Source organism: Cydia splendana, chromosome 23 (assembly GCF_910591565.1).
Source record: "Cydia splendana chromosome 23, ilCydSple1.2, whole genome shotgun sequence".
NCBI classification, from domain to species: Eukaryota; Metazoa; Arthropoda; class Insecta; order Lepidoptera; family Tortricidae; genus Cydia; species Cydia splendana.
Window position 1 is genome coordinate 5,808,275 of NC_085982.1, and position 25,538 is coordinate 5,833,812.

The 25,538-nt window shown below is 33.3% G+C and overlaps 1 protein-coding gene across 2 annotated transcripts in view; it reads right to left on the reverse strand.

The window, feature by feature from the left end:
* LOC134801841 (GTP cyclohydrolase 1) overlaps positions 1 to 22,054 on the reverse strand; it is a 32,150-nt gene extending 10,096 nt beyond the window's left edge. The window contains exons 1-2 of one of the 2 annotated variants that reach the window (XM_063774476.1): positions 11,024 to 11,149; positions 746 to 1,001 (exon numbers count right to left, since the gene is read on the reverse strand). In XM_063774476.1, the coding sequence (XP_063630546.1) occupies positions 746 to 1,001; positions 11,024 to 11,134 (367 nt within the window). In that variant the 5' untranslated portion in view covers positions 11,135 to 11,149. Of the gene's footprint in view, positions 1 to 745; positions 1,002 to 11,023; positions 11,150 to 21,811 lie in introns of those variants that run through there. The other variant, XM_063774477.1, reaches the window with a different exon arrangement.
* Between the last annotated feature and the right edge of the window lie 3,484 nt (positions 22,055 to 25,538).

Genomic DNA, 25,538 nt, shown 5'->3' on the forward strand with positions numbered 1-25,538 from the left:
GGGTTTTGCATTCTCTTACCAAGTTTAAAGTCAATGAACTTAAGAAGCTCCTTAAATAAATCTAAATAGAGTTTTGTATTTTGTACGATAAACATGCTCAAATACTTATAATTTTAATAGTGCATGGATTTATTAGGGCTAGTCAAAGAAAAGCTATAAATCTAAAACTGTGATGTCGCGGCGGACTGCTTTGATTATTAAGATATCGATAAAATCATAAAGCAATACTTTACATGCCAATTACATGAAATTATTAAGAAACCGAGTCTCTAGCAAAATAAATATGTCAATACTATTCTTTAGTTTAATTTAATATAAATCCATTTACATAAATTAACAAAATATGCATGGTCATTTCGCATAAAGGATGAATCACGTTAGACCGGGCCGTATCCGACTTTGACAGCCACCCGCTATCATCAGTTACCCGTAAACAAGATGCATGTAACTGCGTCGAAATATCGGGAGCTCGAAAACAATACAAAAGGTAATCTCTAACGGCCCAGACATCAAAACTGTCCAAGACAAATACAATTTTGATTACTCAAAATAAAGACTCAAATGAGAATGGAACGAGACCTTATAGACCTCTACGCTAGAGGATAAAGCAATCTGATCCTCTAGTCGCCCAGACGTCAAAACTTGCCAAGACAAATACAATTTTGATTAGTCGAATTAAAGATTCAAATTAGAATGGAATAGACCTTTTTATAGGACTAGATGTAAAAAAAACACCAATACAAACCAGGAGTTGTGGAGGTCCTAGGTGTCATCGGCGTCCCAGGCACCTCAAGCTCGCTCTCCCCATCCGTCATGTGAAAACTCTTTAGCGCTTCCGGGGTCTTCTTGTATTTGGAGACGAAACTTTTCACGTTGTCCCCATTCTCCTTGTCCTCTGAGATGGAGTTTCGTATGGATCGAGAGGAGACCCGTCGGATTAGGGACGATGGGGGTACTATGGGTTGTTCGTCTTTTCCGTTCATATTTGACATTGCATTAACCTAGAAAGTTTTTTGTTGAGTTTTTTTTTCAGAATAAGAGAATTGAAAGTGTCTTTTTGCGGATTGCTTTAACATTACGAGAAATTTATGTTTTTTATTAGTGTTTTATTCTAATTAAAGTATAGATCGAGTATTTGTATTCCTTTTTTTATGATTAAATTATAGATCGAGTAGGTATTTAGTAAGATTAGTCAATTTGTCGCCTTTGTGTATCAATGTTTGATTTTGAAAACCGTTAACATATTTTGTTTGTGTTTTTCTATTGCATGAGCACGTATTTAAAAACGAACACTATAAACAAATTAAAAATGACCGATTATTACCTGTCATATTTTTTTATGGTTTAATGATTTCCTTATTTTAATGATACGTGTGTAAACCGTGAACTGTAAATAGACACTGGCTACAATTTAAAGCCAATTTGTCACGATCTGACCCGGGGGGTTATCTTTCGTTACAACGCCCGATAAAGATGTTTTCTTTACATTACTCATCTATATAAAACGATGGAGGAGTTTCACTTAGAAACGGCAAAAACTTTAAGTTATTATGATTACCTATATTTTTATATTTGAGCATATATAAAACATTTTTATAGATAAAGGTATTTTTTTAATTCGTCAGTTTTTGTTACGTTATCGTGGTGCTAACCAATGTATTTTTTTCAATAAGTCTTTCTAGAACGGATGTAACATATAAATTTGATCCAAAATCCAAATCAGAACGTCGAAAAGATGGTAAGGTAAGACGAGGTAAGACTAACATAGTTTATTTTCCTCGGGGTAAGACAAACAGTATGAGGATTCCATAGAAGTGATAGTCTTACCCCGGTGATAGTCTTACCCCACCTACCCTATTATTTATTTAGTTTTCTTTAGTCGTTTCTAAATAAAGAAGAATCTAAAGAGATCTTTGCCTGTCGTAGTCATGTTAATTACTAATTAATCACTGGGTACTATACAAAGTAGATTGACCTCTATATGTTCGTTGGTAACATATTATGTATCTCGATCGCCTTTGCGAGTAACTAGTTCATGGTTAAGAATTACATGGTTTTGCGGTACATATTTACGTATATAATGACCTTAGGTAATAAAATATAAATCATTCGTCCTGATGTATAGGAATGTTTAGTCGATCAACCTTTATATCCACATTATTTTGCTTTATAAAAAAAAACTTGTGTAGGTATGTATTTTTCAACCTAAACTAAATTAATTGGTGCCCAGTGAAAAAACAATTGAATAACGTTTTTCCGTTCAGTATTTTAATTCTCAATACATTCCTTAATAATGACGTTATCTATGGCGTTTCATATGTTTTTAAATGGATTAATTAACTCAGAAGCCGCAACATTAAAATTAAAAGTAAAAGTCGACCAGTCCACTTTCGATGCTTTCTTTTTACCTCGTTTTGTTAATAAACAATTTAATGTCACTCACTTTTGATTTAAACCCTAAAGAAAACCTTTTTTTATAAAATAAAATAAAAATGTGTCTCTTAAATTTAAGAGCCCATCAACATGCACACTAGCGCCACTGCTAAATAATCGTGATTATTTAAATTTAACTTAAATACAGGGTACAAGTATTTCTATTGGATGAGCGTTTCTTTTATTTTTTGCCATTTTTATATATTGTAACCTTTTTTGCTACTTTTGTGTTATTTCTAGTCAGGATCGCGAGCCCTTTTCATCCTTATAGGATAAAAAAAGTGTCCTAAAATTTCCATACATTTTTCAAACTTTCCTTTTTGTTACCGCCATACAAAGTATATGAGGAAATAGAGAAAAAAACTCTGGGACTTTTTTTATCATTACGATCGAAAGAGCTCGTGATTTTGAGTAGTAATAACACAAAAGTGGCAAAAACGGTCACAATATATAAAAATGCCAAAAAATAAAAGACACGCTCGGATATCAGTTTACTGCCTATATGCCAAACTATACAAGTATACATAGAATTGGATTCGAAGATTTATAAGGCCATAATCCATGTCCATGCAAAAATTAACAAAATATGGTGCAATTTTTGTGTTTAGACTCACACCGGTCCGCTAAGGTCGAAGCAACCTTGTAGGTACATTGACCTACATGTGAAAGTGTATGTGCAAGGTCGATTTACTTCCGGCCAAGTTATGCAATTATGTCATTGTAGAGTTACGAGTACATACGTAATATATCACGACAAGGAAACGTTAAAATACAGATGTAATTTAACTGAGCTGATATTAACGTAGTGCCTATGTTCGTGCCACATAAAACGTGCTCGTTATGGAGAAAATCTGCATATGAATAAAATTTTGACAGATATTATTTTTAATAATGTCGACATAAGAAGACTAGCTGACTTAGTAATTTTAATTATTTAGAATAATAAAATAATGGATCATCAGTAAAGAAATAAAAGTCAAGAGTGACTATTTTGTCACAGTTTAAGATTTAGCTATTTACGTGTTTCTTTTTTGTATTCTTCTTTTTAATGAAAATGACGTCAATGATATGGCAGAAAATGACAGAATATTAGTTAGTTAAAGACAGTTATACTTTTTAAGCCATGGGTATGGTGCTATGGTGTAGGTAATTAGAATATTAGGTAGGTACGTTGAATTATTAATTACACCTGGATCCCAAAGGTTTGGTTGTTGTGAGAGGAACGTTCGGGGGAGGTACATTATGGCGATTGTCCACTTTTAGTGTTTAGCAGTAACACTTTGGTTTACTGCGACATAAACGCGTATTGCTTGTGTCAGCGCAACCTAACGTGTATATATAGGCAGGCATTTAGAGAATATACGTTCTTATACTATCACACATAAGGTGTTTGACTTCTACTCCCATCACCCGCTCGAAACCATAAACAACAAGTACTATCCTGTTATTTGAGTTGTAAGTGTCTGGCATAAATTATGCACACAAAATATAAAAAATTGCATCGTGCTAAACATTCACGTGCTTGAGTCTGCAAATGCCATAGCAACGTGCATAATATTTTCGGATCGGAACTTGTTTCTAATAATATGAATATTAATTTTAAGTCTGACATAGTTTTAGTTTATTTATAAAATTATAAACAATATAATACAATTCGCCGAAGACCCAATCAGGTAAAATTGTATAGAACTAAAAATGTAAGATCTCATTGGCCTACTGAGTAGGGCGCAGGGCATTTTTTAAATGGGTCAAAAATCTTAATGCAAAATAATAAAAGCTATGCTGATTTTGTGAAGTTTTTATGTATATATCCTGTAATATTAATTTCTAAAATAAATAAATATTTTGATTTTTTTAAATTTGAATATAAATATTTTTATATATCGTGCGACGTCACGATGGTAGCGTGTGAAGCTAAGTACGTACCAATGAAAAACCTAATTAAGCTTTGAATACTAATATTACGTTCTAAACAAACCCCCTTATTCATAAACGCGCTACAAACCTCAATTAGCTAATAATCGTTTGTCTTTATCTGTCATGTTGACTTATGTATTTGTAAGAAAGGGATAAAAGATAATTTATCTAAATCAGGCCCGTAAAGTTTTATGAATAAGAGGGCCAGTCATTAAAATAAAGGCTGTATAATATTAGGTACCTACAATAAAAATATGTTTAGTATTCGATGGTAATCATATCCCTTAATCTTATATAAATCAAAGTCCCACGCCGCGTCTGTCTGTTTGTGTGTTTGTATGTTCGCGATAAACTCAAAAACGACTGAACGGATTTTCATGCGGTTTAACCTATCAATACCGTGCTTCTTGAGGAAGGTTTAGGTGTATAATTTGTTAACCCGTGCGAAGCCGGTGCGGGGCGCTAGTTATGGTATAAATATTAATAAAGATCCAATAATTTCTTGAACCAACGAACTTGAAAATAATTTTTTTATTCGTTAGTTATTACTATTAAAATGTTATCCACAATTACAACATTAAAAATACATTTATACATTTATATTAAACACGACTAAAATCATAATATCTGACTATTTATTAAATGATTATCCGACAAATCAGCGAAAAACGAATCCATTATTCACTCAATGTTGAATAATTGAATACACCACAAAACATCAATTTGCAGTTGGTCAACCGTGGAACTAGTTTTAACCCGTATAAAATGTTCGGCTAAGATACAAGATAGAGCCACTATTACCCGCATTTACAACTTTGTACGAAAATGATGAATGAAAAAAGACGAACTGAATGGATAAAAGATGATTTAATGATTGCAGCAAAAAATTTAGTTATCGGTTAAGTAATGTTGTCATTGTTTGACCTCATTGCCGCACACAAAAATATATAATATTGTATAAGTATGGTGTTATTGCGGTTTTTTGTGGTGCACGAGTAAACCTATTGAGTTATTATTAGTTTTTTATCATTTTCTTATGGTATGCTAGACGATTGTTTTGTATGCATGGACATGGAGATAAACCACAAGGTTAGATGGAATTGCTCGAACCAATTTTGAAGTATAGCCAAGTCAGACCAAGATAACTCTGCAACGCTCTTGATATCACAGCCTGTGCAAGTGCTAATTATACGTCACAAATTTCATAGAAATCTGCAGTTTAAAATAACATTTGCACAGTGCTGGCTATCAAAATCGCTGCAGACTTGTCTTGGTCTAACTCTAGTCTCAGTTCGATCTATTAAGGGGTAAAAAAATATAATATAACTAATTTATAAATTAAACAGATTTAGTACCACTGTATATGTACTGTAAATGATTTTTCGTAACCTAAAAAAAATACAGAATTCTTAGCGGTGATTATGGCGCCGACAGATGTTATCTCATAGAGAACTATCACAGTTCCTTAAGAAGTCAATTAATGTGGCTCAAGGGGAACCCATGCCCCAATGACCTTCGATCTGAATCCCTTACTTTTCTAATGTTTTTTTGTAGCTTATCATATTAACAGCAATGGCTTTAAGCAATATAGTATCCCATATTTACTTCAAAGTTCATTGTCTTCGAGATATTTGGCATCTAAGTTGAACAATATTGGGTCAAAAACGTGTGTACTGTGTACTGGCCATAACTTTTGTTTTAATTAGTTTAAAATTAAAACCTCTGACCAGTTTACGGAGACGTCAAAGACGAACCCAAATATGTATATAGATTTCGTTTATAGCAATCAAAATACGAAAAAAGTGTTTTTTTAGACAATGTTAAAAAAAACATAAAATATTAAGTATTAATTTCTTTCGGAATCCGGTAGACTAAAAAAAATGGAGATAAAAGATTGAAGAACCGATAACCGTTTGTTTTATAATATAACTAGCGACCCGCCCCGGCTTCGCACGGGTTAGCAAATTATACACTTAAACCTTCCTCAAGATTCTCAAGAATCACTTTATTGATAAGTGAAAACCGCATGAAAATCCGTTAAGTAGTTTTTAAGTTTATCGCGAACATACTAAACAAACACACAGACAGACGCGGCGGGGGACTTTGTTTTATAAGGTGTAGTGATTGTATATGTAGTGCATAAAGTAGAAGATATGATTTAAAACTTGTCAAAAATCGATGGAAACCTCGGGTAGCCCCATTAGCTTGAAAAATAATGTTATTTTAATACAAAAGGACGGTTACAGCAAATCTATTCAAATGAAATTCTTAACGACGCCATAAATACTTAAATAAAAGGGAGTTTAACACTCAAAATCTATTTTCCACTATATTTTAAGGACATTTTAGCCTTCAAACGCTTCAAATCTTAGGTACTAAGTGTCAAAGTACGACTTATGTACCAAGCTAGGGTCATATGACTTTGTTCTATATAACAACACATTCAAAAATGGCTCTTACTGCGTTAACTTATAGTCCACAGTGTATACGACCGGGTGTAATTAAAAACCGAAGTTCTAACGAGCGGGGTGTCCTTGCCTCAAAAGAGAAGGCTTGTCCTTAATGCTGTTTGGACGAAAGGTCCTAAACGCCATGTTTTTACTTTGAACTTACGTCCAATAGTTTCAAAGTTAGACAACTTAAAGTCGCACTATAATGAATGTAAACAATATCAGGATATCGGGAGTTTTATTCGGCGTTCAAAAATATAATTCAAATTTAATGTCTGTCATAAGTCATAATAAAAATATACTTTTTTAAATTTTCGAAAAGCTCATTTAACTGGACTAACTAGGACTAAAAGATTTGACTTATTTTTTTTTAGTAAAGATTATTTATTAAAAATAAATTAAATAAACAAAAACCAACATAATAAAAACATTAAAACTAACTATGAATTAAAGATGTTTGTTTTAATGTTTTTTTTTATTATTATTACCAATTATACACAATAAACATAATAAAACTTAATACTAAATTTTTAAAATTATAACCAATCCCTAGAAAATATTTTGGATTTGTTGCAAGTAAGAAAATAATTTATGGGACACTTTTTGTGTGATTTAAGTATTTAATCTTTTTCATTCATAGGATGCAACTTTTTTAAGTATCCATTGCTTTTTTTTGTAATATCTCTGAATTCGTTGCGCACGTGAGCGTCACTGACCAATTATATGTCACTTTCAAGTGAATAATAATGTGACTAAATGATTTTAGTTATTTAAAAAAAGTTTATTTCAAGAATGTTAAGAGTCAGAATGGAGCCTCAGGTCGGCTGAGGTAGTTAACTTAAAAAAAAAATATTTTATTGTTTATTATTTTTTATTGATCATTCAGTAGATCTGTAATTAAAACATAGCACGCAAGCTATTGCAATTAAGTTCTACGAGTGTCTTCTTTATGACTATACTATAAAATAATGGAATTGTTATTTATCAACAAATAAAAATATTAAAATGCCTGTTCACCAATTAACAAGTATTTTTTTTGTAATGAACATTAAGGATGACTCACGTTAGACCGGGCCGTGTCCGGCACATCGTTTTCTATGGAAAGCATCACGTGATTGCCTGTCATGTCATAGAAAAGAAAGCGCCGGAAGCTCCGGCCCGGACAGGGCCCGGTCTAACGGGAGTCATCCCTAAGGCAGAATCATAGTTATGTATATAGGTTGATCTCAAAAGAAACAGCTAAAAATCTTGTTGAAGGTGTAGGATTGGTCGGAAAATAAAACTCGGGGTTTGTATAAGTAGCTGTATAAACAACAGATATAAATGTTAAGCAAGCGAGGCAAAGGGTACAATTCGCGTTTGGATCGCAATTGGATCCCAGAATATTAGGCTCACGTACTTAAGGTAGGAGTGGGGAGGAAATCTGAACGTATGTATTGAGTCAAATTAGTTAGATCTTTTTTGTAGACAATTTTATGTAGATTAAGTATGTAAAATAACATTTCTTGCTACGGGCCACCGTTTACGAGTTATTTACAAAAAAACAATGAAAACAGACCTTTAAAACCTCCCCTATCCGTTATCTTCACCCCCACCCTCCGGTACTTAATACACCCCCAATTATTTCCCCCAATTGACAATTTTTGGTTTTCGTTTGGTGTACTATTAGGTTATCTTTACAAAAGGTTAAAAAGAGCAATCCATTGGACTTGTAAACCCTATACAACAGTGTCACCCAATGGCCTACCCACTATTATGAATACCGAAATCTATGTTTATCTATATATTTTTCCTTTAGCAATAAAACGTACTAAGAGTGTCGTATCGCGTGACAACATTATATTATATCGTGATGAATCTACCTCATTTATGAGTTTTTGTCGATTTCAAATAATTAAAAGCACAAAAAATTACTTGACCTTGTTTTTTCGTGTATTTTCATGTTTTGCGTGACGATTATCTCTACTGCAGCAGTCTATCTGCCGTATTCGAACTTCAAGATATTCACAAGAGACGACACGTACTAGATCCATTCTAGATACGGTATAGTTTAGATATCAACTGGTTTTCTTTTGCAGCGCAATTCGGGCAACCAATGTGACTTTTACGTTAGATAGAGTAAGATATCTATTAGATGTGAATTGGATCTCTAAGTCATATCCTGTGGAAATCGTTTAAATCTCTAGAATCGCGCAAATGTCAAATTTGACAGGTTAGATCTTAAACATATCTTTATCGTATCTTGGTGATGTCTAAAAGATGTCTAATAGATGTCTATTTCAAAATCCGAATCGGGCCCTATGTTTTATAATTGATTAAGATGAAAAATCGTTTATTATTTTGGTGTCAATTGCATAACTTGTTAAGTTATTTACTTATAATAAAGATTACTACTCATAATTGTATATCGATATTTAATCCTACAAAAAACTTAAAACGAAAGGGGACGACCGCCTCGAAACCGGTTTTCCATACAAACATATTTTTTTATATTTATTGGTTCACCAACAATTGTTTACACTTTGTAAAATATAACTATAAACGTTTTAATTATTATCGCTAAGCGGAACTATTACTTAAAGGTAAACACTAAATACTTGCATTGAATAAAGTAAGTATTCCCCGTTTCTCTCTGGATTAATATCCAATCAATATGCGAATACATTATTGAAAATATTTTTACTCAATTTGATATATTTAAATCAAAGGTAACGTAAAAATAAAGGTTTGTTTGATTTTTTTCGATTTTTTAAAAGTTACATGGGTATTAAGTTTCATACAAATTTCATAAAGCTCCTAACTCTTATAATAAAATATCAAACGGTCGGCCATAGCTATGATTAAAATACATCAAATTGTGTAAAAATATTTTCCATAATAGTTATTTACGATACAAGTGCGAAAAAGAGGAAATTCGAAACGAGTGGCGATAAATTAAAACACGACCGAAGGGAGTGTTTTAAAACGACACGAGTTGCGAATTACTTATTCGCACGTGTATCGTACGTTTTACAGTCATATGGCCCTTTAAAATTTGTCATTCGCACGAAAAGTGCTATTTTACGCACTAGTGCGGGAAAATAGGACCGTATGTACTGTAAAGGAATATTATTTCCATCCAGAGAGGAAAATGAGGACTACGTTTGTATGGAGAATCGATCGTCCCCTATCCTCTTGAGTTGGGTTTCTTATTTATAGGTATTATCGATATATTTTTCGGGCAGTCTACTACTCTACTATTGTTAAAACTGACGATATAAATATCGTTAAGATTGACGCTAAATAAAACCAAACTTACAAATGTAAGAATGTTTGTATTGTTAATGTTATTACTCCAGTTACAATTATGATGCAATTCTTATCTTAACTCGTGGTTAATTATCATGTTATTCATAATTATAATTGCTCTGGTTATAATAAAGTAAGTAGCAATTTTATTTTATTTTTATTTTATTTTACGTGGATGCTATTTATATGGCACAGGTTTTTATTTTTATTTTAATACGTAGTTCTTTTTTAATTATATTTATTTAATACAATATGATCAAATAGTGATTTAAACTTTCACGATTATTAAACATAATCAAACTGCACAACGGGACTTAATCGCGTATTTAAATAAATCCTAAATTAATGGAGGTAAATCTTAAAACTTAAATACGCGATTAAGTCCCGTTGTGCAGTTTGATAATGATCAAATAGGTTGTGAATTTGTTTATTTTTGCATGAAAAAAAGAACACTTACTTATAGGTATGTTTGGAATTACACGATCTAACTGTCAAAAATCTAAGTAAGGTAGCTTTGGTAAGAATAAAATATTTTCGCAAATAGCTATTGAAATAACATGACTAGGACTATAATACAACGAACACAACTCAAATAATTCCAAATAAAATCATTTTAATGTCTCAATTCTAAGTAATATAAGCATCGGAAGACACGCAGTGCGTCTCACAGATACGCGCGAAAAACATAACCTCTACCATCGATCAGCTTATTATTGATATTATTCATTTGAAAGGAGATACATTTTACTCGAAAAGTATAAATCGTGCTCAGTTTTAATCAAAGATGAATTTCAATAGTAAAATATATACTGAATTATTCAAAAATACTTTTAGATATGCCAATTAGTACTTACACCCGATCCAGAAACAAACTTTAGAAACGTTCACTTTTAACTTTTTTTAGCAATCCGCAAAGGACACGTTCGAGTACTTACAGGGGTGCGTTCGAAAATTAAAATTTGAAAAAGAAAATGGCGGTCGCGTGTTCGCGTTCCCGTCTTGTGGCTGACTGAGCTGTGGCAATGCAACAGATGATTTTTGTACATGAATGGCAAGTTTTCATTGCGCGTGTGTGAAATCGATCGGCTGTCGAGTAACGGATTTGTCACATTCAATATTAAACTCTATCTTAATAGTACTACAGATCAAAGTTAGATGCCCGGATTTAGGTAATATGTATTTGTTGGAAAATTTACTTATGTTAGATTGATATTAAATTGAAATTCGATTGTAATGAGCTCGTTTACTAATGACCTGTCTCATTAGATTCTATGGAATTTACTTTAAAGTTGATATTATAACGTACGTCACAATCGTTAAGTACGAAATTTTGGATTTTGAAATTGGGTGAAAAATCGAAGAATACCCGAAGGATGTAAGATTTTTCTTGGAGAGTTTTAAATATTCTTTATCGTTATTGCAAGTTGTTAACAAATTTAATGTTGTAATGATAAATTTGGGCCTTTTCGGCTTGTAGTAGGTCGAATTTAAAAGACCTCAATAAAAATATAATCAATTCAATTTATTTTTTATTGGGTACCAATAGGAATATTTGTTTTTTCTCCTAATGCTATTTTTCAATAAATAATGCATGTAACTATGTAAAAATAAAAGTACATCGAAATTGTATAAAGTGAAAATTAAGTAAAGGGCATGGCATTTAACAGAAGAATACCTAGTTAATTCCGCTAGCCTCTTAAATCTTTGGGGCTGCCTAATCCCGACAATCGGCATAGTAATTTGTTCAAAAGGATTACCTTTAATTAGAGTATAATTATAATGAGTATAATTTTCAACGCGTGGAATAAGTAAGCTTTCTCAAGATCTTTGGTTATTTCTAATTACGAGGATTGTCAGGAAGTAACCTCAGAAAAGGTTCCACTCGTGTTATTTGATTTGCAGACTCACCTGTCTCACAGAATTGACGTCACTGGGGAACCCTGGCGGGTAAAACCACAGGTTTAAGGCCCGCAGAAAGCTAGGATGCCATAAACTTATCTGGGTTGTTGACATGTGTGACGTCAAAACACATGCTAATTGCGATTTTTTCCTACGTTTCTCGAATGCTAAGTGCAGTTTTTCCTGTGTTACTCGAACGCTAAGTGCAGTTAAGGTAAATTAATCTTTTTATCACAAAACATAGGTACTTGGGTTAAATTATATTACATATAAGGTAGTACTTACAATAGCCATCTAAACTAACTCTGTCCCTACCAATTTAATACAAGAAGTGTAGTGGTATCATCATAAATGTCATAGGGTCATTGCGTCAGTTCACCGTCCAGTGCCTGTTCCCGACCACTTGGTGTAGTTGAAAGAATTGTGTATAATTTCAAGAATTCAAGAATTGCGTATAATTTCAATATATAGGTATATATTAAAGTTATACACAATTCTTTGTAGCAACCACGCCAAGTGGACGGAAACAGGCACTGGACGGTGAACTGACGCAATGACCCTATAAATATTATTTTCATAGAAATTTGTCATTTATAATGTCATTAATACACTTTGTTATAAGTGTGTGATGCACTGGAAACAAATACATATTAAGTATAATAAATAAATAAGTAATATAAATAAGCCTAGTAATGTCAGTAAATGGACATAAATTAGTAGCGTGATTAGTTGTATTTTCCTTAACTTAAATGGAAAACACTTAGGTATCTGAATGTGAGGATTTCTACCTTGACTGACTAATAACATTTTATGGGCCATACATTTTTGCACTTTTAAAATAAATAATACCTTGATAGAAATAAAACTGTATAAGATATGCTTAGTTTCATTTATTATTTCTAACAACAATTTGATGCATTTATTTTGCAGATGCAGATTTATTGCAGATGGATGGAATTACATCATATCCGCCTCGTCGTTGGCACTCCTGAAATCGACTATAATAACAACTTTGGAAAACTTGCTGACACATGCTGCGGGGGATCGTGGCTATCTCATCGTTAATGTTTTGTTTTAGTTGGGGTATTGTCATCAGTTTACGTTTAAGGTACACTCGACTCTTCAGACATCCTCATAGAAAAAATCAGAAGGCCCAGACCTTACAGTCTGGGCCTAAGTTGAAAATAATCAAAGGAAATAATGTTACTGCAAATTCAGTGGAATACGTGAAGATAAATAAATAAATATTAGGGAACATCTTACACAGATCAACCTAGCCCCAAACTAAGCAAAGCTTGTACTATGGGTGCTAGGTGACGATATACATACTTATATACATAAATACATACTTATATACAAATATTACAACCATGACTCAGGAACAAATATCTCTGTTATCACACAAATAAATGCCCTTACTGGGATTCGAACCCAGGACATCGGCTTCGCAGGCAAAGATGATGTGAGAGTTTTGGTTCCACGGTTGCATGAATTTGAAGGATACAACAGCAGGCTATAGATCTATATTGCATCTATGCAACAAGATGGAGTAACATTCCATAGTTACGTCGAACATGAAGTTGCTGGCAGTCAAAAAAATCTTTCCCAACAAATTGATTTCTCGCAAAAGTAACATCCTTCTACCGTCCAAAAAGCCCAGACCTTAATACACCTTTCGTTTTTTTTCTGTGAGGGCATCGAAAGAGTCGATTATGCCGTACCTTAATGAAAATGATGAAAATGCCCCAATTAAAACAAAACATTCACGGAGAGGAACCCGCGATCCCCCGCAGCAATTTTCAGCGAGGTTTCCAAAGTTTACACTTTCGATTGCAGGAGTGCTAGCGACGAAACGCAGGTCTTCTGGATGATGTAATTTGTTAAAAACTAAATTGCATTAATTTGTTGTTAGGTTGAATAAATGAAACAGAGAATAACATTTATCGTATTATTGTTTATGAATTTTTAAAAAGTGCAAAAATATTTGGCCCGCCATGTAGTAGTTAGGTAGGTATATATATATATATGAGAATGCCAACAGTTATAAATGCTAAAGGTCAACCGGGCCAAATGCGTTATTGTTTTATTTAATTTTCTTCCCTTTAATCCCATATTATGAAATAATATCTGGGAGCGCGAGCTTTGCTCGGAAAACATATAAAAACGCAAAAATGTTTTTTCGACCCCGAAAACCCCTATATAGCAAATTTCATCGAAATAGAGCCGTTTCCGAGATCAACGAACTATATAATATATAAGAATTGCTGTTTAAAGGTATTAGATATAATAAGCGTATTAAAATATTATTTTGCTGTGTGCCTTCTACTTACAACTCTTTGCTAAGGTAATTCGTGAAGTAACTTTTTCGTTGCTCTATAATAAAATTAAAACATATAGCGATGATTTTTTTTATATTACCCCGGTTGACCTTACATAAGAACTATGAATATAAAAGTAACGTTCTTTATACCACAAAATCTGTTAAATCTATACTAGAACTGGACTAAGCTTACTTGGAATGTGGAAGTAGCCCCATAATCAATTAAGATGAGTATAAAACGAGGGAGCACGAATTGCGACTGACTATTTGTTATAAGTAGATTTCATCATTGGGACATAGCTTAGAGCATTTAGTAACTGGAAACGCCTTGGCTGTCATTTTCTGTACAAAACAGTCTGCCGGTTTTTGCGTCAGGGACACGTCAAATGTATGGCTATTTGTATTTAATTTGTACGTAATGTACAAATAGCCATGTCAGATAAACGTCAGTTAATACAAAAGTTTTCATAATTATGCAAGCTTTTCGGCAGAGGGGGTAAGCTCTTAAAGACGGAACCCTAAAAACGAATAAAACAATACTACTAAAGTGCCTGAGGTCTTAAGTAGCAAAAGGGGAATTCTTCGTCTGTAATTTCACACTGAAAAGCTCTAGCTTAGAGCTTAAAGCTTAAGCCTTATAAAGGTTTTAAAGCGAGCTCTAGTTACGGATAAAATAATATGGTCTGAGACAGTTAAACTCTTTTTTAATTATTCATAAAACTGTAAAAGCATCAATTTGTTAATTTACGTTTTATCCCTTTCTTACAAATAAATAAGTCAAAATGGCAGATTAAAAACTCGCTCTATCTAAAATCTACGTAAAAGTCGATTTTTAAGAGCAAGAGAGATATTTAAATAAAATTCTATACAACGTGACCCATTTTGATTGCTATTAAGTTATTAATGTAATGTAATGTTAAATGTAACGTTTATTACAGACAAATAGTCCATATACATAACAAATTACAAACAGAATTAAAAATAATTAATTAATTACAAATTCATTAAAACAATATACACCAAATTAACATCATTAATCTATCAATATTTCTATAAATATTAGGCTCATAGCGTTTACTAAAAAAAAATTTACTAAACTTGTATAAATACTTCGCTTTATTTTTTTATAAAGGCGGACTTAATGCCTTGAGGCATTCTCTAGCAGTCAACCACTGGGCCAAACAGAAATTAGCTAAGGTGGGTGCAGTGTAAAAAAAAATCCAAATATACCTAAAACCTAATACTAACGTCAATATACAAACTAATATTGTTGCTATGCTTACTAATGAAGTTACGCAACTACATAACTTCAAGTTCACATGTTCGTACGAACAGCAACACTCCTAACTGTAGGTGGACCTTATTACAAAACGCATAAGGTCCACCGATATACAGTTAACAGTGTAGGCGATGGTTGGTATTCCTGCGAAATTAACAACTGTGTAGGTAACAGTTAAGTTGTTTATGGAGTTAATTAAAATTGTTACCTCTTTATTGTAGGGTTTCTATACCTAAGGATGGTATTACATCTGACCAATATCTTGGTCGAATGTGTATTTGCGTCTCACATTTAGCTTAATGAGAGAGTGAGACGCAATGGACATCGGACAAAGAAATTGGACAGGTAGAATACCACCCTAAGTTGTGTATAGGGACCGTACGCGTTGAAGGGTCTGCCATCTTGTAGCCTGAATCGGAAACATAAACATGTACATTGCCTAAGTAAGTGCTGCCATCTACCGTTCTCGTACGTTGTCTTGTGCATAGTAGGTTAGGTTCTGCTAATATCTTGTGGGCTACATCGGAAGCATAAACTTCATATTTACGCTCCCGCCAAAAATCTGACGGCTCCTCTGCTGGCCCCTACTACAGTTCATGTATGCTCCCTATAATGTCAATGTGTATTCTAACTTGACTAATACCTTGATTATATTTCTAGGGTTTAACATTGCCAAGCCCAAAGTGTAAAATGTAATAGATCCTGCTTATTAACCGAAACGTGTCAATCGGAAAAAATGTGGTGTGAAATGTGGAAATGAAGTAGGTACCCATTAGAAAAGCTAAACATATTTTACTGCTGCATACTGAGGGATTTGCGGTATATTTCTAATTGTGGCGGGGGTAATTCTAGTTTGTATTTTTGTCTTTTATTCTGCTCTTTGAACAAATCGCTGCCCCAATATTACAGGGTTCTATGTTACATTTTCAAGATAGTTGAATGTCACTATGACAATGTTCAAATTTCAGTTCGATAAAAGTGAAACATAGAACCCTGTAATATTGGGGCAGTGAAATGTGTAGTGTAGCCATGGGAATAAAGTGTAACCTAACATATATTTAGACTAAGATTTACTCCATGTATTTAATACTAAAACCTCAAGTTGTTGACCTGATTAGTGGTTTCGGTCAACCGAGGGAGTCGTATTTCGCACGTAATATCGAAACCAGACACCGGTGGCAAAGATACCACATTCTCACTCCTGTGCGATTTGCTGATACAATACATTGTGTAATAAAACCTAACAACAGTGACGTTAGTTAGTAACAATATTTTACACGATGAAGTAAATTAAATAAAGATGGCGATTTATTGACTCCAATAAGATTTTGCCCAAACTTATAAGGACGCTAGCTCAGATGACAATCGTACTCGTATAGGTATACATGGACAAATGCCAAACGAAAAGAAAAATGTATGAGGATGACAGATACTACGAACAGTCACGTGACTATTTCCATACATTATTAATAAGCATTGGTGTTTCTATCAACGATTGCCATCTTTGAGATAAGCCACAATAAAATCAAATTGGATATTTTGCGTAAATAGTATAAAACGGTACTATTTAATGTCAGATTTTTTAGACTTCTGCCTAGCAATAATGGTCAGTTTATTATTTTAATTTACTAGGTATACGTAATTATTTTGATTCATATTTTGCCCGTTGTTTTGCCTAAAAATATTTTTGTAAGTATTCTGAAAACACAATCTTTATGTTATTTTAAATATTTTTTAATAAAAGTATCCTAAAAAATTGCAAATGAATTTAGAAAGTTCCTTTCTAAATATAAGTTCCTTTATAAAAGCCCAATATTTTATAAATTTACAGCGACCTAAAACCGCTTCCACACTAGGAGCGCCATTCGACACAAAGTTCACCTCAATTTATATCATGATTTGACATCGCAGCGCTCGCGCTATCAAATCAAGTTAAGATGTTAAAGTCGGAATGCTCGACGTTCTCATGTGAACTAATTGCTAGCATCCTTGTGCTAACCAGACCACGGAGGCTGCCACGGACCAGAAACTGCAAGGTAACGCTATCATTCATCAAGTGACCTAATTAATCAGTTTAGACTTGGTTAGATTCTCTATTTTTTTTTTCTTTTCATGAAGGTTTATTTCATTGAAAAAGACAGTAAAAAGACAAATAAATAACTTATGAACTAAATATATCTATGAATAATACTAAATTAAAACTAAAAACCCTAAATATATCTAACATAAAACAAGGAATATAAAAACTCCTGAAAGAGGCCTCCCCGCGCTACCCCCGGCGCAAAGGTGCCCATCACACTCGTTGCGTTGCCGCGTTGAATTATATTAGATTCATATTATAAGCGATTTTAATAAAAAAACTTCTGTGAGATTCAGACATTAAGGGGTCTCTTAGCAAGCTCGGTTCTCCATACAAACGTATTTAGGCTCTCATTTTAAAACGACTAGCTAGATTGCTCTGAAACTTTGTAGTTACAATTGGATAAGGTATATCTAGTCCTGTAATTAGTTTATGTAGCTTCAGATACCAGAGTTAAAAAAATACAGCGAATTTAAGACTTTCATACAAAACTTGTTTTTGCTCTAATTCGTTTGTTTTATAAACTGATGGAGCTATATAAATATAAATTAATTACAGGACTAGATATGCCTTATCCAATTGTATTTACTAGTAAACGGGGGACTCTTAAATAATAATATAATTATACATAATTATTAAAGGGATCACTCAATTACACAAATATTAGCATGAAAACTAGAAATCATCCATCGGTATTGTGTGATCTCACTAATGATTTTCAAGTTGGTTAGATTAGATGTATATTCTGATAAGAAATATTTTCGTAAAAATAAATAGGTAATTTTCCTGATATCTGCCCGTGTAAAAAAAATTTAGTTAGGGCTTTTAAGTTGAACTGTCACGTAATGTAGGTACCTACCTTTTCTCAGCGTTTAAAAAAATATTTGCATGAAAACTAAAAATATATTTGTCAATAGTACGATACCATTGTAAAATATTATCTTTTGAACAAATTGCAGTAAGTAAAAAAAAATATATTGAATTATCAAAATAATATATTAAAATCTGTCCCTTACACTATTTTGTTCAACCTTTTTTGAAATCCTCCTTAGTATTTTTTTTTGTAATTATTAATGTTGATTTATTTCGATAATCAAACACAAACGAAGGCTATGTAAACAACCATGTAAAGCTAAAAAGGACTCCAGGCTTGCCTGATCTTTGGTAAACATTAGTGCAAAAATCTGTATGTTTCAACCCTAGCAAGTAAATCCTATAAATATGTATGGGTGTACCTAAAGACTAAATAAAGGAGCCCACAGATTACCAGTTCGCCGGACGGTACCTGTCAGTTGTTCGGAACTGTCATCTTTTGCGTTTAACTGACAGGCTGATATCGTCCGGCAAACTGGTAATGTAGGCCTCTTAAGTAAAGGCATAATAATAATTAAAAACCACAGCAAAACTACTTCTATACCTATATTTTGATTATGTATATTATACACGTATATTATTCATTTTAATTCATAGTAACGACATAAATGCCACCGCCTTTTATTAATAATAATAAATTCATTCACGTTAGCACAAACTCATTAGAAATGTAATAATAAAAATATTTATAAAGGTTATTCACATTAATCACATTAAGGAACATGTGTGAAATTTTGTCACGTGTCAAACACGAGTTATACTCGTATTCTTTTCTAAGTCAGCATTAAGCTAAATAGCTTTTATTGTGAAATATGCATACGAAATAATTGTTACAGATTACGCTAGTTCCTGTCCTAAAACTGCTTTTAGACGATTTTTTCGACTATGCCTATGCTTCTATGAATATAATAGGTAAGTACTAAGTATTCATTATTTAAATATTACTGCACAATTAAAAAAAAAGTATGGCGCGCACTTGATGTTTCAAGGAATTAATTAGGGAAAAAATACTTTAAATAAACATTTCAAAAGTAGTCCTAGGATTTTCATGAGGCACCCATTGTCAAACTTCCTGATTTAAATTTTTCGGTTAAGCCCATGTTTGACTGGTAGAGAATGCCTTTTGGCATTAGGTCCGCCATTTGTACTTTCATGTATTGTGCAATAATGTTAAATAAATAAATAAGATGAAACCCGATGCATCCGAAATATCTCGCGCTTATTCCAAACTAGCTACCCGCCCCGGCTTCGCACGGGTTACCTTAACAATTTATACACTTAAATCTTCCTCAAAAATCACTCTATTGATAGGTTGACAACCGCATGCAAATCTGTTCAGTCGTTTTTGAGTCTATCGCGAATGGCGAATATACATACACACAAACAGACAGACGCGGCGGGAGACTGTTTATAAGGTGTAGTGATACGTGATTTAACCGCTGCATTTGAATTATAATCTAAGTCAACTACTTTTCATAGTGGCTTGACGTTGAAAAGGTTAAAAGGCCTTAGAAGGCTGTCAATGCCTTGACATTGAATCGAATAAATGGAGTCGTGGTCGACTGGACTTCCGGCCAACACCGTGTCGGTTGCCGGAAATGGTGGATCGGTTGCAAGTTGATATGGTAACTCAACTAATTAATTAATTCAATTACTTATACAGGCTGGAACATTTCTAGATACTGAGCTGAATGGATATGTTCTCTAAGTGATCTACAATCGAGTTATTATAATCGTAAAGCTAGATTAAAAAGCAAAACAAAATCATTATAATTAATGAATTAGAAGTCCGACCAAAAAAAGTTTGCAGCGGATTTGATAGTCCACGCAGTGCAAGTGTCATTTATACGTCATCAATTTCATAGAAGTTTGACGTTTAAAATAACACTTGCACTGCGTGGGCTATCAAATCCGCTGCAGACTATTCTTGGTCTGACTCTACTTATTTTGATATCAGTGAGAACCCTACAAAGCTGTTTACATTTTAAATTGACACATGTCATGTCATTTATAGGATCTACTTGCTAGGGTTGAAACATACCGATTTTTGCACTAATGTTTAACCAACTGTACTTATCTCAAAAACGGTTAGAAATATTAACATGATTAATAAGTGAAAAATAAAGTACGTATCCTAAACAATTCCCCGTTTGCATAAAAGTCCCTCATTCTGTTCCACCCGATATATAGAAAAATCTAATTATACTTTAATATTAGATGTATTTTTTCTGAAATACATATCAAATATCAAAGAAAAAGTATATAAGGTCTGTGATCAAATTGAACTAGAAACTTTCAGCATGAGTTACCCCTAGAGATTCCCCTGACAGTGGAAACCATCCCTATTTCTTGAGTATGGACATGGGAATCCATGGTAGAGTGTTTTTTAAGTACCTACTTATATCATACTTATGAATTATGATAGAGTTCGCCTAAGCTAACTTTGCCCCGAATTGAAAAGAGCAAAGTGATGCGACGTCATTATAAACATCATAGTTTCATAGAAATGAGCCATTAATGATGACATTCCCACTTTGTCATTGCAAATGTCATGCATAGTTAGCTTGGTCAAACTCTATGTATTTCAATAATTAGCAGTTATGTAAAAAAAAGTTCGATAAATTTTGATACAGAAATTTAAGTACAGAAACGAACTTATTTCTTAAAGCCAACCTTTCCAAAAATGCATACAGCATTTTTTTTTATGCTACAACAAAATAATTTAATGGTGTATCGAATTCCATACAATTATAGAAAAAAATCTTTAGTTAATAATAAAAAGTCATATTCATAAAGTCATTATTTTACTGTTCGGGTAATGAAGTTGAAATTTCATTGTTTTACACTCCTATGAACCTACACAACCTTGATATATTACTCGTATAATTAGGTAATACAATGTACGAGTTACTGCGTATAATATGGTTTACTATATCTTCAGTAAATACCTAACTAATTCGCTATTTAATAACCTAATTACGAATTTAGCATTATTATCTCGTGGGAAACATGGTGCTATGTCACGGTACGAATAATAACCTTTAATGACCGGGCCTTGAAATAATTAAAGGCAGACTTAACTAACAGATTCCCATTAACAATTGTTACAATAAAAATAACTGGGTGTAACAAAAGATAATTTACATTGCAGGATAATGCACTTATACACAAACATCCGTTTTTAAACTATTTCAGCTCATTTCCTTGCTTGCTTGGAGATTGCAGCTACTAATAAAAAACTGTATTTTTTAATAAATAAAAAAAACACTTACCGTTTTCAGATTTTTTCCCGTTTTTAGCGACGATAACACCATTGCCATTGGTACCATTGCTCTGGCTGGGTAACGCGACCGCCAACTCCTTCATTGTCACTCACAGTAAAGTTCAAAAATAAAAAAATAAACACGCTCGCGTTTCGCGCTCTTTCAAACGTCACTTTGACAGGACAACGAGAATTACAGTGCTACTTATGCGATTATAGAACCAGTCGCGAATGGCCAAGGCAATCGCGGTAGCAAAGAAAAAAGTTAACGTTTGTTTTTGCCTTAAAAAACGAGTGCCGGTGGCCGCCGCTAGCTCACAAATGCCCTGAGTTAGTTCCATTCCTTATATTTATACTTAAATCTTGTTAATTGTGTTCAAATGTCTTGACGTATATAGCTAAGTCATCTAATTAACCGGCGTATTGAGTGACTTAAATCAAGAGAAATGGCTAACCAGTATGACAAACCTTAAGCAAATCGATGTAAGACTCAAAATGCTCTGATTTAACAAATAAGACAGATTCCGAGCAATTTTATCTTCTAAGCAGTAATTAATAATCGATGGAATGTGAACGATGAAATACATTATAATTGTTGCAACAGATTATTTAATTTTATCAAATTATAGAAGGCCTTCAGATTCTAAGTTTTCTATACCATTAAGTATCTTACTTCCTGACACCCTTAAGCTTTTGTTGTGTTTTAATTATCAATATCTGTGAGAGTGAGCTTTGCTCGGAAAACATCTTAAAACTCAAAAATGCGCGTTTTTCCTGAGATAAATCGTAGCTAGATCGATGTTTCGCCCCTGAAAACCCCCATATATATACAAGAATTGCTTGTTTAAAGGTATTGTTTCAATTAGCTTTATTACACCGGACCCAAGATAATGGCTTGGAGAGTACTGATGAAGAGTGTCCACAGTCGTCACATCCCTCAGATGAGGGATAGGGATACGACAAAGAAGAAGACTCGTAGTTGAGTGCATAAATATAAATTTCTTCACCTTAACCTTTTAACCGCCATGTAATTTTTCATCGAGCGTGCTCGTGTCACCGGTACGAAGTTTCACGAAGTTTTGTCTTATTTATCAGATCGCGGCGAAATGAGCCCTATTTTGTGTCTTATATATCAGTCTACGGCGGTTAATACATTGCAATAAGTCGAATAAATATATACATATTTATGAACTCGAATGTAACTAACTTCAATTCAGTCCAGTTCAGTCAGAAACCTATTGACGAAAGTGATTGCCTGATGGTAAGCTGAAGAGTGCTTTAAAACGAAAGTGGACGACCCGTTCTAAGTCGCCTTTCCATACAAACGTAAGTAGTCGTCATTTTCCTCTCTGAATATTAACATTATTGAAAATATTTTAACCCAATTAGATATATATCGACCACAGCTATACCCCTTCGTTTGATTGTTTTTCGATTACCTACCTATCTATAAGAATTAGGAGCTGTTTATAGAATTGTAAGAAATTCGTTTTTTGCTTTTAATTATGTTATTAATAAAAGAAAATCAAATCAATTAGCTATGGTTTTGGTTTTATACAGTAAATTGTTTAAAAATATTTTCCATAATGTCAATATACGGAGAGGAAAATGGGGACTACCATTGTATGGAGAAGCGTTCGTCCATACTCTAAATACAACTATAGGTAGAATCTTATTATTTGTGGTACCTAAGTCTTTCCTTGTTTCAATAATAAGCATTACGTAAATACCATCGCGTCATGCGAATTTGTATTAATTCATCAGTTTTCGCTGTTTTTAATGCAAGTTTAATATAGGTAACTTTGCTGCTTGTGTAGCGTTTTTAACCAACGCAAACAGGAAGGTAGTCCACAGTTCGACTGTTTGTACATGTTTTCGTCAAAATCAACACTAAAATTTAGGATTTTTTCATTTAGATCAGTTTGAACACCTCAGTCGATTAGGTAATAGCTACTCAGAAGTTTTACATGCAAAAATTGAACTCACTCTATTTTCTTTGTATAGCAATTTTAGCAACGAAAACTAGTACTTACGTACCAGACAGATATAGTTTGTCAAAGGACTGTCTCATTTCAAACATATACAGAGAGAATCATACTATCTTTGTCTTTTCTAGTACTAGCACCCAAAAGAAAAGGATGGGTATAGTTTTTTTGTTCTTATTTACTGACAAATTTGGTTTGACCAACTATATATGTTAAGTAAATGTTCATGCTAAGTATTTTAAGCATGTCATTTTGAAATGAGAATGTACCTTTGTATGGGAGCGGCTTTTTGGCGACGGGTTCATGTGACTCTTAAAAATAAGAAAAAACTTCTTTTCGGTGTCACTATATTTCTCAGTAGGTAATAATTTTCCCGGGGATTACCTAACTTTATATTAAAACAAATCACGTATAAACTCGTCACAAATTACTAAGAAATGTCATGTTTTATTTCCTACTTATTTAAGATGTCAACTCTTTGACGTCATTTAACTGACTTCGAATAAGAAGGAAGTTTGCCTGAATATAAAAATATTAAATAACCTATTTAATTAATAAACCGGTCACTCACGTATTTTAAGTCGAAAAACGCTCGACATGTTTCACTCCTTACCGAGGTGTATCATCAGGAGCTTGCGTTGTCGGACCGGTGTAGACAGAGAGGGAGGAGCCTGCGCTGGTGAGTGACCCGTTTTTAGGGTTTTAATATATATATCTGTGTCCCACGGAAGTTTTGTTATTAAAATATAAATAACCTCCTAGAGTAGGACCAAACTAACTCTGCATAGTCTTTACTAATAGGGAATATTACGCAACGTAGAGGGCGTCACTAGGCCAATCACATGGCCTACCGTGAAACACGACAATCGAAAGTTCGGTTTCTGCCTCTCTATCACTCTTGCCTATTCGATCGATAGAGAGGCCGATAACGAAATTTCGATTTTCACGGTTTGCGGTAGGCCACCTGTAAACAAACCGCCTTGATGCATATGTCACAGTGAAAACTTGCACAAAACTGTTTAAGGCCTGGTATGTATAAGTTACTTCTATGTGCACTACTGCTGCACTCTGGCGGCAGAACATTGCAGTAATACTCCCTATTACCTTGACTGTGCGAAATAATTAAGCAAAGACTAATAACCTGGAGTCATGAACAATCTTACGCCGAGTTCAAATTCGGAGGCCTCCCACGAACTATTTCTTTCTCTCTATCGCTCGAATATGCAAGAGCGATAGGGAGGCAGATAACGAAATTTCGATTAACGATGTCACGTAGGCTTCTGGTGGCACTTTAGTGATTATAAGTAGTTAATCTAGAGTGGAAGATTTAGAAAAAATGGTCATAACAACATTATCTTCAGTTAAAGGCTCCGTCGAAAAATCGAGCTAAAACCATTTTTTTAAGTTCAAAAATCCAGTGACACTGATATATTATTATTAGACGGACCACTCACGTGTTATTATCAAGCGGACAATATCAAACTATTTTAGACTTCATAAACTCGGGTGACCCGTTTTAATAAAATGAAAAGGTGTACAAATTAAATTATTTGCAGCCGTAAGTCTGAGCTAAGCATGCTGAATGTTTGTCGATGTGTTTCTTTACTGAATAGCTAAAGCAAGACCAATATAACTATGCAGCGATTCAAACATGTCATTTAAAATTTAAACGCCATAATTTCATATAAGTTTGATTTTAAAATAACACTTGCACGTCTGTGCTAAAAAAAACGCTGCAGAGTTATCTTGGCC